The sequence below is a fragment of the Abrus precatorius genome, unplaced genomic scaffold, assembly GCF_003935025.1.
Source record: "Abrus precatorius isolate BTA unplaced genomic scaffold, Abrus_2018 Scaffold2, whole genome shotgun sequence".
In the NCBI taxonomy this organism is placed as follows: domain Eukaryota; kingdom Viridiplantae; phylum Streptophyta; class Magnoliopsida; order Fabales; family Fabaceae; genus Abrus; species Abrus precatorius.
Genome location: NW_020874362.1, coordinates 37,623,115 through 37,636,039, shown reverse-complemented (window position 1 = coordinate 37,636,039; position 12,925 = coordinate 37,623,115). Strand labels below are relative to the sequence as shown.

The following is a 12,925-nucleotide window of genomic DNA, read 5'->3' as shown; positions in this document are numbered from 1 at the left end:
GATAAAATGCTTCAAGTGAGTAATTATTATTTTTTTTTTTAATTTCATAGGTTAAATTTTCTTGTTTTGATATATAATTTAACAAAGAAGTTAAGAATTTTAGTAGATTTTTTTAATATACTAAAATAAAAAATATATAAATTATAACAAATAACGAAAAAATATTTTTTTTCATTTATTTTTTGTTTCATTCAAGTTTTTATTTAATTATAATTAATTTATATTTTTAATTTCATATTTTTAATCAATCTTATCAAATGTAGCAATAATATTTTTTAAAGAATGTAAGTAATTTAACTACTTTATCCAAAAAAAATCTAAAATAAAAGAAATTCAATTATTTTACCTAAACAAAATATTTCATAATAATCAAATTTTAAACGATGTAATTTACATTTTTTAGTTACTTCATCTGAATACAACTTTAGGTAACTCATCATATATAATTAGCAAATTTTCTTTTTGACAGTAAAACATGTTTTATTTTAATAATTACACATTTATAAAATTTTACGATTTTTTAAACTTTTATATTAATTAAACTAGCATTTTATTTTATTTTTTACACATGTTCATTTAAAAACATATTTATTTTCTTTAACTAATATTAAATTATTTTAATTAATTATAGCATAATTAACATTTTAAGTCACTGCTACGACATTCTGATTCTAATATATTGTTTTCCCATCTATAAGTCACGAATATTTTTATTTCATATTTTTTTTCTTCAATTTACAACTTAACCTTTTGCAATTTTGTTTGTTTTTCGTCAATGTCCTTTTGTTGGTCTTTTGCTTATTTTGTCTACTATATGCCATTTCTTTATACTGATTTTAAAAGCACTACTTGACATAAAAAGTATGATTTTTTAATAACATTTTTTGATCACATGTAAAATATTACTCCAGATCAAGAAAATGTTTTCTTCTAATGCAAAATATTTTAAAAATTTAAATATATTTTCAGTCATCGTATTTTAATGAATTTTTAGTTTTAGGTCATTTAAATAATTTTTTTATTTCAGTTTTTATTTTTTTATAATTTTTTATTTTTAACTTTTAATATTGACATGGTCAAATAAAAAATTGATACATGAAAATATTTTAATAAATTAAATTATTGTTAAGAACTAAAAATAAAATTTATAAGAAAATAAAGATTAAAAAAATCAATTAAAAAATAAAATAAAATAAATGCTAAAATGAAATATTTAAAAACGTGAAAGGGGTAGGATAGGGCAAAGCAAACGGCAAGGATGTAGATGTGCTATTGTCGGAATGTAATAACTTTAAAGTGAGTGGGACTTAGCATTGTGGTCTCTTCACTCTCCCTTTCGCCATTCGCCAACTCACTGCTCCTTCTGCTTCTGATAGTAATAACTACGCCTTCAATTCATCATCTTCGCTTCTGGGTTTCTACTTAGCTACTCAACACCAACACTCACACTGTTCATTGTTTAGATCAAAGTATGCACTCCTTACTACCCATTTACTCTTTACTTCGCGTTTCTTTGTTTGCCACTCGCAGTGAGGTTCAGGTTAGGTTATGCCTCCCATTCTCCCTTATGCATTTCTAATTAAAGAATCTCTCTCTTTTCCATTTTAAGAAATATATATTAACTCTTTTACTTATTTGGTTCCTCCCAAATCCAATGCTTCATAAATACTTGTAGTACAGTTATTTTAATTTCCCACGATAACCATGTTCTTACTGCATTTGATTTCGTCTATGTCCATTTCATATTAGGGCACATAAATGCATGGAAGATTCTACATCTATTATTATTTTTCAACCGACTGCCGGACATTTTTAATTATTATTATTATTTTGGTAATTTGAGTTGCTCAAAATGTGATTTTTTTTTATTGCCAAAGTTTGGTAGCTGAGGCTTTGCTGGGCTGTACTTGCTCACTGAGGTCATATTGGATGTGATGAAGCTTGAAAGATGCCTTGCGAGTGTTCTGTTGCTCACTATTGCTATGCTAACCACTACATTTGGTAATTTGTAACTCTGTTTATTTTTGTCTATCTCAACAGTCTGCTATGTCGTTGTTCTTCCTACTTTTGCAGTTACTAATTGAACGTCTATTATATTTTTTGAGTTGATGCTGGGTCAAATTGTTGAACTTGTAGGTGCATTTGTGGGGGTAAATATTGGCACTGATGTTTCTGATATGCCATCTGCTTCAAATGTGGTTGCTATTCTAAAATCTAATCAAATTACTCATGTGCGTTTGTATGATGCAAATGCGCACTTACTGCAAGCCCTTTCAAACTCCAGTATTGAAGTAATTGTTGGTGTCACTAATGAGGAGGTACTGAGGATTGGAGAATCTCCATCTGCAGCTGCTGCCTGGATTAATAAAAATGTTGTTGCTTATGTGCCATCCACCAATATTACTGCAATAGCAGTTGGCAGCGAGGTTCTTTCCACAATCCCAAATGTTGCCCCTGTTCTGGTTCCTGCCATGAATTCTCTTCACAAAGCCCTGGTTGCTGCAAACCTTAACTTCCGGGTCAAAGTTTCAACTCCCCAGTCTATGGATATTATCCCTAGGCCCTTTCCTCCTTCCACTGCTACCTTTAACTCTTCGTGGAACTCTACTATCTACCAACTCCTTCAGTTTTTGAAGAACACCAATTCCTCCTACATGTTAAATGCCTACCCTTATTATGGATACACTAAAGGAGATGGCATTTTCCCCATTGAATATGCTCTTTTCCGACCTCTTCCTTCAGTGAAGCAAATTGTTGACCCAAACACTCTATTTCATTATAACAGTATGTTTGATGCTATGTTGGATGCTACCTATTACTCCATAGAAGCCTTAAATTTCAACAACATACCCATTGTTGTCACAGAAACGGGCTGGCCATGGTTTGGAGGGGCAAATGAACCTGATGCTACTGTAGAAAATGCCGAGACATACAATAATAATATGATTCAGCGGGTCCTCAATGATTCTGGTCCTCCTAGTCAACCAAACATAGGCATTAATTCATACATATATGAATTGTTTAATGAAGACAAGAGGAATGGTCCTATATCAGAAAAAAATTGGGGCATCTTTTATACTAATGGAAGTACTGTTTATCCTTTGAGTTTTAGTGCTTCTGGTCAGATTACTGGAAATTCCTCAGGAGTTTTTTGTGTGGCTAAAGATGGAGCAGACACTGATAAGCTGCAAGCTGGCCTGAGCTGGGCTTGTGGACAAGGCGGAGCAAACTGTGCTGCAATTCAACAAGGGCAGCCATGCTATCTCCCCAATAATCTGAAAAGCCATGCTTCTTATGCTTATAATGATTATTATCAAAAAAAGCATACTAGTGGTGGAACTTGTGACTTTGATGGTACTGCTACAACTACTATCAAGGATCCTAGTAAGTTTATATGACTTCTTATTTCTATTTTTAACTCAGATCTTCTGGTATGGTATTCTTGTTAGTTCTCTGGATATTTACTCACATATATAAACCTCTTTTATGTGCTGATTGCACACTTTCTAACAGTTGTAGGAATTTGATGACACCTCTTCCTTTTTAAAAACAGCCCTAGGGAGTAAATCATAGATTTTAAATTCACTGGTTGCTGTCTCTATTTGAAGGACCAATGGTCCAAGAAAGCCATTGGGTTATAATAACTATTCAAGTCATAGGCAGATACCAGTGTGATTTTCAAATTTCATGCGTATACCTTTACTGAAGGTTAAATTAGTACTAGGGCATACCTTCCCTTCTTCAAAACATGACTGGATGATAAAATTATGGATTCTGAAGTCTATTGTTGGTGCCATGTCTCTATTCGTCATGTTAGCAGGGAAAGAAAACAGTTGCACTTTGTTTTGATTTGAACCTGAAGATCCTGTTTAATAAAAATGTTATTAGTTACATTCTATATCTTTTTGTTTGATGGGTTAATGGCATAGCTTTAAATATGTCTAATTCATTATATGGAAAAACTACTTTTAATTGGGGTTTTGTAAAGTACTTGCTATATAAAGTGCTTTGCACAGATTACTTGCAAAAAATGTGGGATTTTCTATGTGATTTTGTAAATTTCACCCTGTTATATAAATAATCTTTGAATCTTCGTATGAATGTGTAAAGCTGTAGGTTTGTACAGTGCAAATTGAATTTAGTTACCATCATTGCCCCATCACATGAATTTTAGTGACCTTACTTAAAAGTACAGGTCCTGTCTTCCATTAGCTTTTTATTTCTTTGATCATAAAGTAATGCAAAATTATCACTGGATCCAGTTCCATTTCTTGATAATAGTGAGTTGGAGTGATAATGTCAGTGTATTGCACTTCAATTATGTATTAACATGGTCTATAGAAATGCCTCAGAGCCTAGGTCTTGGGTCAGTAGCAGTATTAGTGTATTAGTATTGATGTTTCCCCTTAAATCTGACATTGGGGCTGGTTTCTTACCCGTAAGGCTTGGTGTTCAGACCACTCACCTCTTTGATTTTTTTATAGAGTTTCAGATCTTTGGTTTTGGCAATGGTAGTATTTGTGATCCTCAGGTCCCAGATATAAGACCTATTGAAACTTCGTGAGCCCAACTAACTAGGCTACCATTAATATCTTACTACAACCTGAAACTGATAAAACTTGGATTGCGTAACTGAGAAACTAGTGGTGGACACTTTCAAGTAGCATCGTACTAGTACTAGTCTGGGTTTGTATTCCATTCAATGGTTTTTATTGCCGAAATGTTTCCTTTTGTTGAGGGTTTGTCGAAGTTACTTAACCAATTAATTCTGTGTACTTTATTGCAGGTTATTCATCCTGTATATTTGCCGGAAGGTATAGAATCTTAATCTTAATACATCCTCGAGTTATTAGACTTAGAATTAATTGTTACTTTTCAAAAATTCTTAACTGGTTACGGAATATTTTGACAACAGTTCTAACTCGAGCACTGGTGAATTGAGTTTACCTCCTACGGCACTTGGACCTTCAAGCCCCTTTGGTGCAAGTTTGAACCTGCAAGTGTGCCTTAAGTTTTTGATGTCTGCATTTGGGGTATTTTTGACTCTGGTAGTGTTATGACCAAAAGGTCGATGCACTTTAATTTGCTATTCAATGATTCGTGTCATGTAGTTTTCATCGATGTCGATTCCAACTTTTCTTTGGTCCATTTTATTCTTCACAGATATGTCCCATCCTGTGCATTTTGGGGTCATCCTAATTTATCTCTCTTAAGATAGGTGGTAGCTTAATTTAGTGCTTTAGCTGGAGGAGACAAACCGTATACAGAGCCTTGAAGTAATGATGCCTTTGTATCGTTTTTACCTTCTCTGACCTCTGTTTGGATTGAAAAAAATAAAATAAAAATTAGAATAGCCTTTTTCCTATCCACCGGTTTCTTAAGCTTATTGTTATTTAAATTTACATACAATTTATTCGAACTACCAAGAATGAAGGCGGATATATTTGAACTTTAAGAATAATTAGCATGAGCCCAACGAATTATTAATAGCTTATATTATTATGTGGGACCCTGAAGTGTCTGTAAGAACGTAGTCCATGCAAGAATGGTTTTTCTTTACGAGAAAGAGTTTTTATTCAAAAATAATATTTTTGTCTTCTGAATTTAGTATAAATTTCAGTTCGGGCTTGGGACATTTATTTATTTTATTTCTCTGAAATTTTGCTCTAATTTATCGTAGTTGTTGCCTTCATCTTCCCACTCAACCGGGGCATCCACCTTTAAAGGCGTTCAATGTTAATTGAGTCTCAAAATGTTACCATTTAATATGACTTTCTTCTTTCTCATTCTTCCTTTTACCCTCTTCCTGTTGTTTCTGGTCTTTCGTTTTCATACAAAGTCGCAAACTACCTTTAATGCCTTCCACAGTTACGTACATACAACTATGAAAAATTGAACAATTGATATTGTGTACATACATAACATATAACTAATAGGAGAGTCGAGCATTGTGATTTTTAAGCATGGTGATGGAAGAATGTTTTTGGTGCCTAAAACAATGTAAAAGTACTAAAAAATGGGGGTGATATAAGGATTGTTGTGTTAGCTATATTTAAAGCAGGTTCTTTAGTTGTTATTGTTTATAGGGTGTTAATGGAAAGTTTTTTTTTTTTTTAATGAGTAAAGTCTTTTTTATAAGTAAAAATTAATTAATTTATTTATTTTTTTTAAAATTCGCTCGTTTAAATTTTTTTATAGGATAATGACCATAGCTTGATTTATTTTCTTAAAAAACTAATCATTTTACCTTATTATTTCTTCTCGCATAAATATTTATTTAGAAATTTATTTAAGTTGGGCTATTTGAATATTCATTTTAAAATTCCTAAGAGTGACGATTTCCCTTTGTATTTTAAGTATAATTTGTTTTTGGTTATATCATCGATCGGATCGGAAGATGGAGAGAAAGGGGTACGGTTGGGCAGTATGCGCAGGTTTGAATGCGGGTCTTGCAGCCATTTCCGCAAAGCTCTCCGTTCACCACTTTGTCAGGTACGGTTTGGTGTTGTTCTTCAATCTCACGATGTGGGCTTCTTATGTCAATAGCCTCAAAGCTCTCTCTTCTCTTCAAGCAACTGTCACCAATTTCGCTACCAATTTCATCTCTTCCGGTCTCGCCGGTTACTTCTTCTTTCACGAATCCCTCTCTTTCCAGTGGTTTGCAGGTGCCCTTCTTATAATCATTGGTGTTCTAATTCTTAGTAACTCAAGTCTTCAGAACAAGGTTAGCGCTGATTAGAACCGCATCCAATTCTCAACAACAATTTGGAATATCAAGTTGTTATATGCCATTTCTAATTTTGTAATGGTATTCTGATTTCAACCTTCAATCGTTATCTTTTAGCAGGGTACAAGGGAAATTGAGTTTTCTTTATAATTGATTCACTCCAATTTAAAAATTCTGCTGTTTTTATGGAATTGACTCTATTCACTGACAAGTGTCTACAGGGAAAGGTTTACATATATGACAGTATTGCTGCTATCCACTATTTCATATGATATACATATACTAGTAATACCGGTAGTGATTCAAAACGAATCCCAGTTCAAAGACAGTAAAAATTATTTGAAACCCTATTATCATTCCCATTACCTGTCAAACTGAATTTGGATTCTATTACTCAAATTCTGAAATTCCTTGACAGGATACCATGTATCCATGTTTACTGCCTTGATGATGTCAATGACATGTCTGTGTTTTTGCCATCTGTAAAATACTGAAGTCTTCTGTAGACTGTTATTCCAACAGAGTATTTGTTTTGTATCCCCTGCAATGATCTCATTCAACTTGGTTTTTATTTTTTTGACACCCAAATTTTTCTAGCACCTTTTAGCAACCCATGTTGATCTAACATTCTTGTGGTTGAATACTTGAATACCCAGTTGCAAGTGTGCTTGTTTCTATGGCTTCAACTTAAAATGTGTTTGTCCACTCAATTCAGAATAACTAACACAACAAACATTTCATTTGCCTTGATATACTTGATTTTGTCAAGTAGATTTTACTTGTCTGTTTGAGTAAATTGATTTATGATTGAAAACTTGAACATGAAAAGTGATTCTAATACACCGAGTATATAAATATTGTCAAAGTGATAATAAAATACCAAATTATGAGTATATTTTTGGCAACATATACTTGTGGGCTTTTTTTCACTGAAAATAACCAAATATGTGGGTATAAATTTTGAATCACATTTGCTGCGTTGAACATTCTTTCCTTAAAGAGTTGAACATTCGTAGGTTGTAACGGAGAAATATACATTTTAAATTTGAGATAGAATCCATTGATATCAAGTATAAGTCTAGAAGACTTATCTTAAATTTCAATTATATAAATTAAATTATTTAACAATTAAAAAATTACTTAAAATATATACATAAAAACTTTTCACCCGTTAAATTATTTAATTTCTACAGTTAAAATTTAGTGTAAATATTAAAGTCGGCTCACTTTGACAAGTCTAAGGTCCATACACCCACCACTATTTATTGCCTCGATGACATTTTTCTTTTACCATTTCTTTTATGTTTACTCTTCTAAATGAATGGCTTACTTAAAAAATAATGTTTACAATTGAAGTAACTTTAGCAGAATAATTTTTTCAAAACTAAAATTAATAAAATCTTATTCCCTTGATTGCAAATTATCTATCTCTTTAAGAATCTTGGTTTATTTCAAAATATTGGTGAAATTAAAAATTAAAAAAAAAGTATTAATTATTTTCTCCAAAAAAATTCTTTTTTCTTTATCACTATCTCACTTAATTAATTTATAACTACACGTCTACGCTACACCTTATTCTTTCAACAAGGTTATTTCAACCAAAGACGACAATTTTCCACAATAATTTATATAATTAATAAATTTTCTTAAGATATATACATTAAGTTATTAAATGGACGACAGTTTAAAATGGAAAGTGCCAAAGATCAATATCTTTCGAAACTTTGAAATATATGTTCAATAGTGCTAACTAGTTTTATCTTAAAATTCGTTTTAAGTCTAAACAATTGTAAGGTTAACCCTCACTATCATTCTCATTTACATGAATATTGAAACACGATATCTAAGGTGTAAGCCAGTCAAAGGCCTCTTGTATCATATTTACTTGGCAAATCGAACAGTCCACTCTGCAGCAATGTCATCATGTTTCTCCCTGTCTCCCAAATACAAGTGAGCAATGCCAGGTACAACTGCATTATCTGCAACGATTTTCCAAGATGAAAAAAAAATGTCTGTTTGATATTTGGTTGGGAGAAAATGGTTTTTCGCAAATATTGCTTGATTGTTTTCAAAGATTTCCATTAAAATTAAAAGCCGATTTTAAAACATGCAGCTATTTTGTGTAAATCTTTGAAAATATAAAATTAAGCGAAAATAAGGTCACATTTATATAATTATTTGTAAAAATAGGAAGTGAAAATAGAAAGTATTTACCAAACAGGCTCTTAAGTCAACTGAATCAAAAGTTTCAAAAGACAGAAACATTAATTGGTGTCCTGTAAAAACATGTTGCTTCTCCCAGAGAGGGCACATAATTAAGACAAGTTTTGCCCCTTCTGCTAAATTTGAAAGTAAAATGTTTTGAACAAACATGCAAACCGTCATGAATCACCATGACCTAGAGAAAATTATTTAGAATAGGATTGAGTGGATGAACTTACAAGGGTCAGGATTAGTAAAAATTGATCTAACAGCAAGTAGGACCTTAGTAATTGTTAGTGCTGGACTCCAATCATCCTTCAATAATCTCATACTAACATGGCCATCAAGGTCTACGTTGCAGTGGTAAATGCGAGTTTTGAAAATTACCTGAAACCTTAATTCTTTAATCTATATAATGTAAGAAAGTATAAAAATCCCAACCTATGTTCGTACCTGTGGAGGGTTGAAGGGATAATCAGTAGGAAAAATGATGTCAAGGAAGAAAATGCCACCTTGGTATGGAGTTCCTAAAAAAATTAAAGAAATAAGTTGAAGAATGATTGGGGCTACTGCTAGGGTTTGGAATTGTTACATGGCTACAACTACACATACCCGGGGTACCCATAATCGTGGCAATCCAGTGATAGAGGTTATCGCCTTTGGGCCCAGCAGAGCAATGGGGAGGAGGGTCGTTGTTAAGTTCCACCATTTCCCTCTGAATCCTCTTTCCAGATGCCGACACCGATGTCGTCGCTACCCACGACGATGTTGACGATCTTCCTCCCCCCGATATCATCGTCTCACCTCTTCTCTCCACACACAACAATTTATTAATAATAATATTCTTCTTTTTCTCCATATTATTATTCCATGCCACTAATAATATTGCACCAAAATTCACTTCCTTTGGTTTGGAGTGAGCCAAATTACCCAAAAAAATACATAATATTATGTTTAATAAGTTAATTTTATATTTAAAATAATTAATTATTAAAATAAAATAAAAATAAATTAATAAATTTTAATTATTTAAAATAAATTATGTTTTTATAAAATAAAATTATTAAAAATCATCATTAATTTTTTGAAAATTATCATATAAGATTTAACATATTGTTTAGATAGATTTTTTCAAATAATCAATCAAAATAATTCAATCCAAATACACAAACAAAGTTTACACAAATTGGCGTGTTTATAATTTATTAGATTGTAAAGATTCTTTCTGATATTTTTATAAAGAGCTTTTAATTAAATTATAGAATCTAATAAAAATAGGTAAAGTTAGTTTGCTTTTTTTTTTTTTAAGAATTATAACAAGTTAACAATGCAATTTTACAGCTCATTTAATATCTTTACACTTAATCTCACCATCAATATTTATTCTTTTTAATTTTAATGTAAGTTCCTGCCAACTCCATTTATTAAGGACAAAATAGATAAAACATAACAAATGCTTCATTAAAACTATAAAATTCCTTGCCAAAGAGATCATTAAAAGTTTTCAAAATGTGGCCAGTAAAAAAAACTAGAGAATGTAATTAAGTTCAAGAATAAATAAATTAAAAAATAACAAGTGCTAAAGAATGCCTTTAAATACACTAGTTAAAGAATTATTTTTTTTTCATTTACAAAATATTATTAATGTACCCCCTTTTTACAATTTTTAATAAAATTGTTCTGTATAGCTTTCGATCATACTAACAAGCATTTCTCTTAATTAATAAGATGAAAAGACTGGCGATTGATTGATGATATTACTTTAAAATGTGTATTTATCCGTTACAACCTAAAATCACCCAGGCCCTAAGAGGAAAGGAGAAATTTTTGGATAAGTCCCGACCGCACATACTGTGATATGTAACTTTTTTTTCATTAATTGTAAAAAATTTGTGTGTCACAAAGCAGTCGGGACTAGTTAAAATTATACACGTCATAAATGAGAGATTTGCAGAATATGTTATAGTCACAGAAGCTTGAAGACTTGCATGATTCAAATAGTAATGCCTATAATGTTTAAACTGAGTTTTGTACATGTCCATTTAGGCATATCCTGAAAGGAAATATTTGTAGGAAATTTGGAGAATATGTTATAGGCACAGTACTGCATGATATAAAATGTTAGACAAATTGGAAGAAAGTGTCCTAGAGATGAAGATATTAAGGTGTGTGAGAGAAACTAACATACGAGGTATTCAAAATCGAAAGGAAAGTAAAAGTTTCTCCTTTGTTTGAGAGTTTAGAGAAACTAGAATGGAAAAAACCCTCCCTCTTTCATCTAAAAACTTCCAAACAAGGATAACTATGACATGATTCATCTCCCTCCCTTTCAAACAAAGTCTAAAGAAAATATGATAGAGAAGCATATAAGATAGTTACAAATCATGTACTCATAGTTTTATATATAAAGAAAAACTAGAAGTCAAGTGGCTGAAAATCAGATATGATACGAATCATGGAAACAAGGGTGCTAACGTTAAACAATGGGAGAAGATAAATCCAAACAGAAAGGCATGTAAATAAGAACACACAATAATGAGCAACAATAAAACAATAACAGAATCTAAAGCATTAGTTATTCGGTGTATGAGTAAGGGCTGTGAACATTGCCATGCAAGTTTGTCATACATGTACTGCAAGCTATTCTAATAAATTTGTCATCCCAGGCAAAATCCGTGCCTTAAAAAATTCCATCAAGCCCCAGTACAGTTTATCCATTATTGAAAACAAAAACGATATCTCTAATCATCTTAAGTTACAGACCATGGAAAAAGGAAAAGAAAATAGAAAGCTTCAAAATTCAAACAGGGCAAGAAGCAATGCTAAAAATATCCATTTTCTATTAACAATTCTCATCAGAAACTTGCCTTCCCACTTCGACCATCTCGGACAAATGGACTAACCAAATTCCACACTGTTGCTTGTTTTAAGTATTTCGAAAATGGTGAAAACAAATTTCTTGTTTCAACATTCTAATAATTTATAATTGGTAGTTAATAAGTGCATTTGAATATATAAACAAACTTGATTGCAACGTGTGTGTGTACTGTGTAGTGTATCTTGTAATTATATTAACAGCAACAGATCAGTATCAGATTGATTCATGCTAGATATCTACAATGTTTTAAAGCAAATATAAAGCAGAAGATGACAGGCAAAATAGCAAGGCATAATAAACAAAATACTGAATATAGTAGCTCTCCAGCAATAGAGAGAACATGAACCTGAACGAAGCTGGAATGCAAACGCACGCTTAGATTAGATTCAGGTTCAGTTACAGATTTGGGGAAAATAGATTAGGGTTTGATTTGCGAATTTGGTGGGAGGGCTCAATCTGGGAATGGTTACGAAGGCTGAGGCATAGATTCACGTCTCGACCCAGTGAAGTGGGAAACCAAAGCTTTGAGTGAATCGTCACAAAGGTGGCTTCTACTTTGCTCAAAATATGTTATTTGACTACGGCAAATCTCATGCAGTCATGTGTGGTAATAACAAATAAGTTTTGATTATTTGCCTGTGATATTTTTTTGTTACTTAGGTTATATTAAATTAAATTATAATATTATCAAATTAAATTAAATTTCTAAAATAATAATTTATTTTTGGTCCATAATATAACCAAATATACGATAATAGAAAATATTGTTTAATGTAAAATATTTACTAATATGGTGATATTTTAATTTTCAAAAATAAAAAGTAAACAGTGTGACATTAAACTAAATTTATAATTTATAAACCGCCGAAATGATGTTCAACTTGTCATAGTATATCAAACTAATTACGAAATATGAAAAATTGGTATCATAAGATGCAGGACGAAATTAGTTATGAAGTTGGTAAAATTGCAAGCATAAGTGGTCAAAATGTAGCATGCAATAATTAAAATGACATGGTAAAAATAACCCTAAATAGGAAAATGAATTTTACTATTCTGTTGACATGAAACACAGTAAGGACATGTCTGTTGTACTATTCTTTGTTTATCTAATTTCA

The 12,925-nt window shown here is 31.4% G+C and overlaps 3 protein-coding genes across 4 annotated transcripts; 2 read left to right on the top strand and 1 right to left on the bottom strand.

The window, feature by feature from the left end:
* The first annotated feature begins 1,375 nt into the window (after positions 1–1,375).
* On the top strand, positions 1,376–5,237 carry LOC113859283 (glucan endo-1,3-beta-glucosidase 4). The gene is made up of 5 exons (XM_027492092.1): positions 1,376–1,469; positions 1,878–2,001; positions 2,137–3,384; positions 4,787–4,814; positions 4,916–5,237. The coding sequence occupies exons 2-5, from the start codon at positions 1,935–1,937 to the stop codon at positions 5,058–5,060; spliced, it is 1,488 nt and encodes a 495-aa protein (XP_027347893.1). The 5' UTR covers positions 1,376–1,469; positions 1,878–1,934; the 3' UTR covers positions 5,061–5,237.
* A 1,111-nt stretch (positions 5,238–6,348) lies between these two features.
* LOC113859285 lies at positions 6,349–7,408 on the top strand. The gene has a single exon (XM_027492094.1). The coding sequence runs from the start codon at positions 6,398–6,400 to the stop codon at positions 6,737–6,739; it is 342 nt and encodes a 113-aa protein (XP_027347895.1). The 5' UTR covers positions 6,349–6,397; the 3' UTR covers positions 6,740–7,408.
* A 1,052-nt stretch (positions 7,409–8,460) lies between these two features.
* On the bottom strand, positions 8,461–12,406 carry LOC113857757 (constitutive photomorphogenesis protein 10). Of its 2 annotated transcripts, none has more exons than XM_027489943.1 (5): positions 12,154–12,406; positions 9,542–9,735; positions 9,383–9,456; positions 9,169–9,316; positions 8,461–8,706 (listed from the first exon to the last, which is right to left on the bottom strand). In XM_027489943.1, the coding sequence occupies exons 2-5, from the start codon at positions 9,723–9,725 to the stop codon at positions 8,609–8,611; spliced, it is 504 nt and encodes a 167-aa protein (XP_027345744.1). In that variant the 5' UTR covers positions 9,726–9,735; positions 12,154–12,406; the 3' UTR covers positions 8,461–8,608. The 2 variants fall into 2 exon arrangements, with proteins under 2 accessions (XP_027345744.1, XP_027345743.1); XM_027489942.1 differs by lacking the exon at positions 12,154–12,406 and adding an exon at positions 8,942–9,066 and having other exon boundaries at positions 8,504–8,706; positions 9,542–9,765.
* Positions 12,407–12,925: the final 519 nt, after the last annotated feature.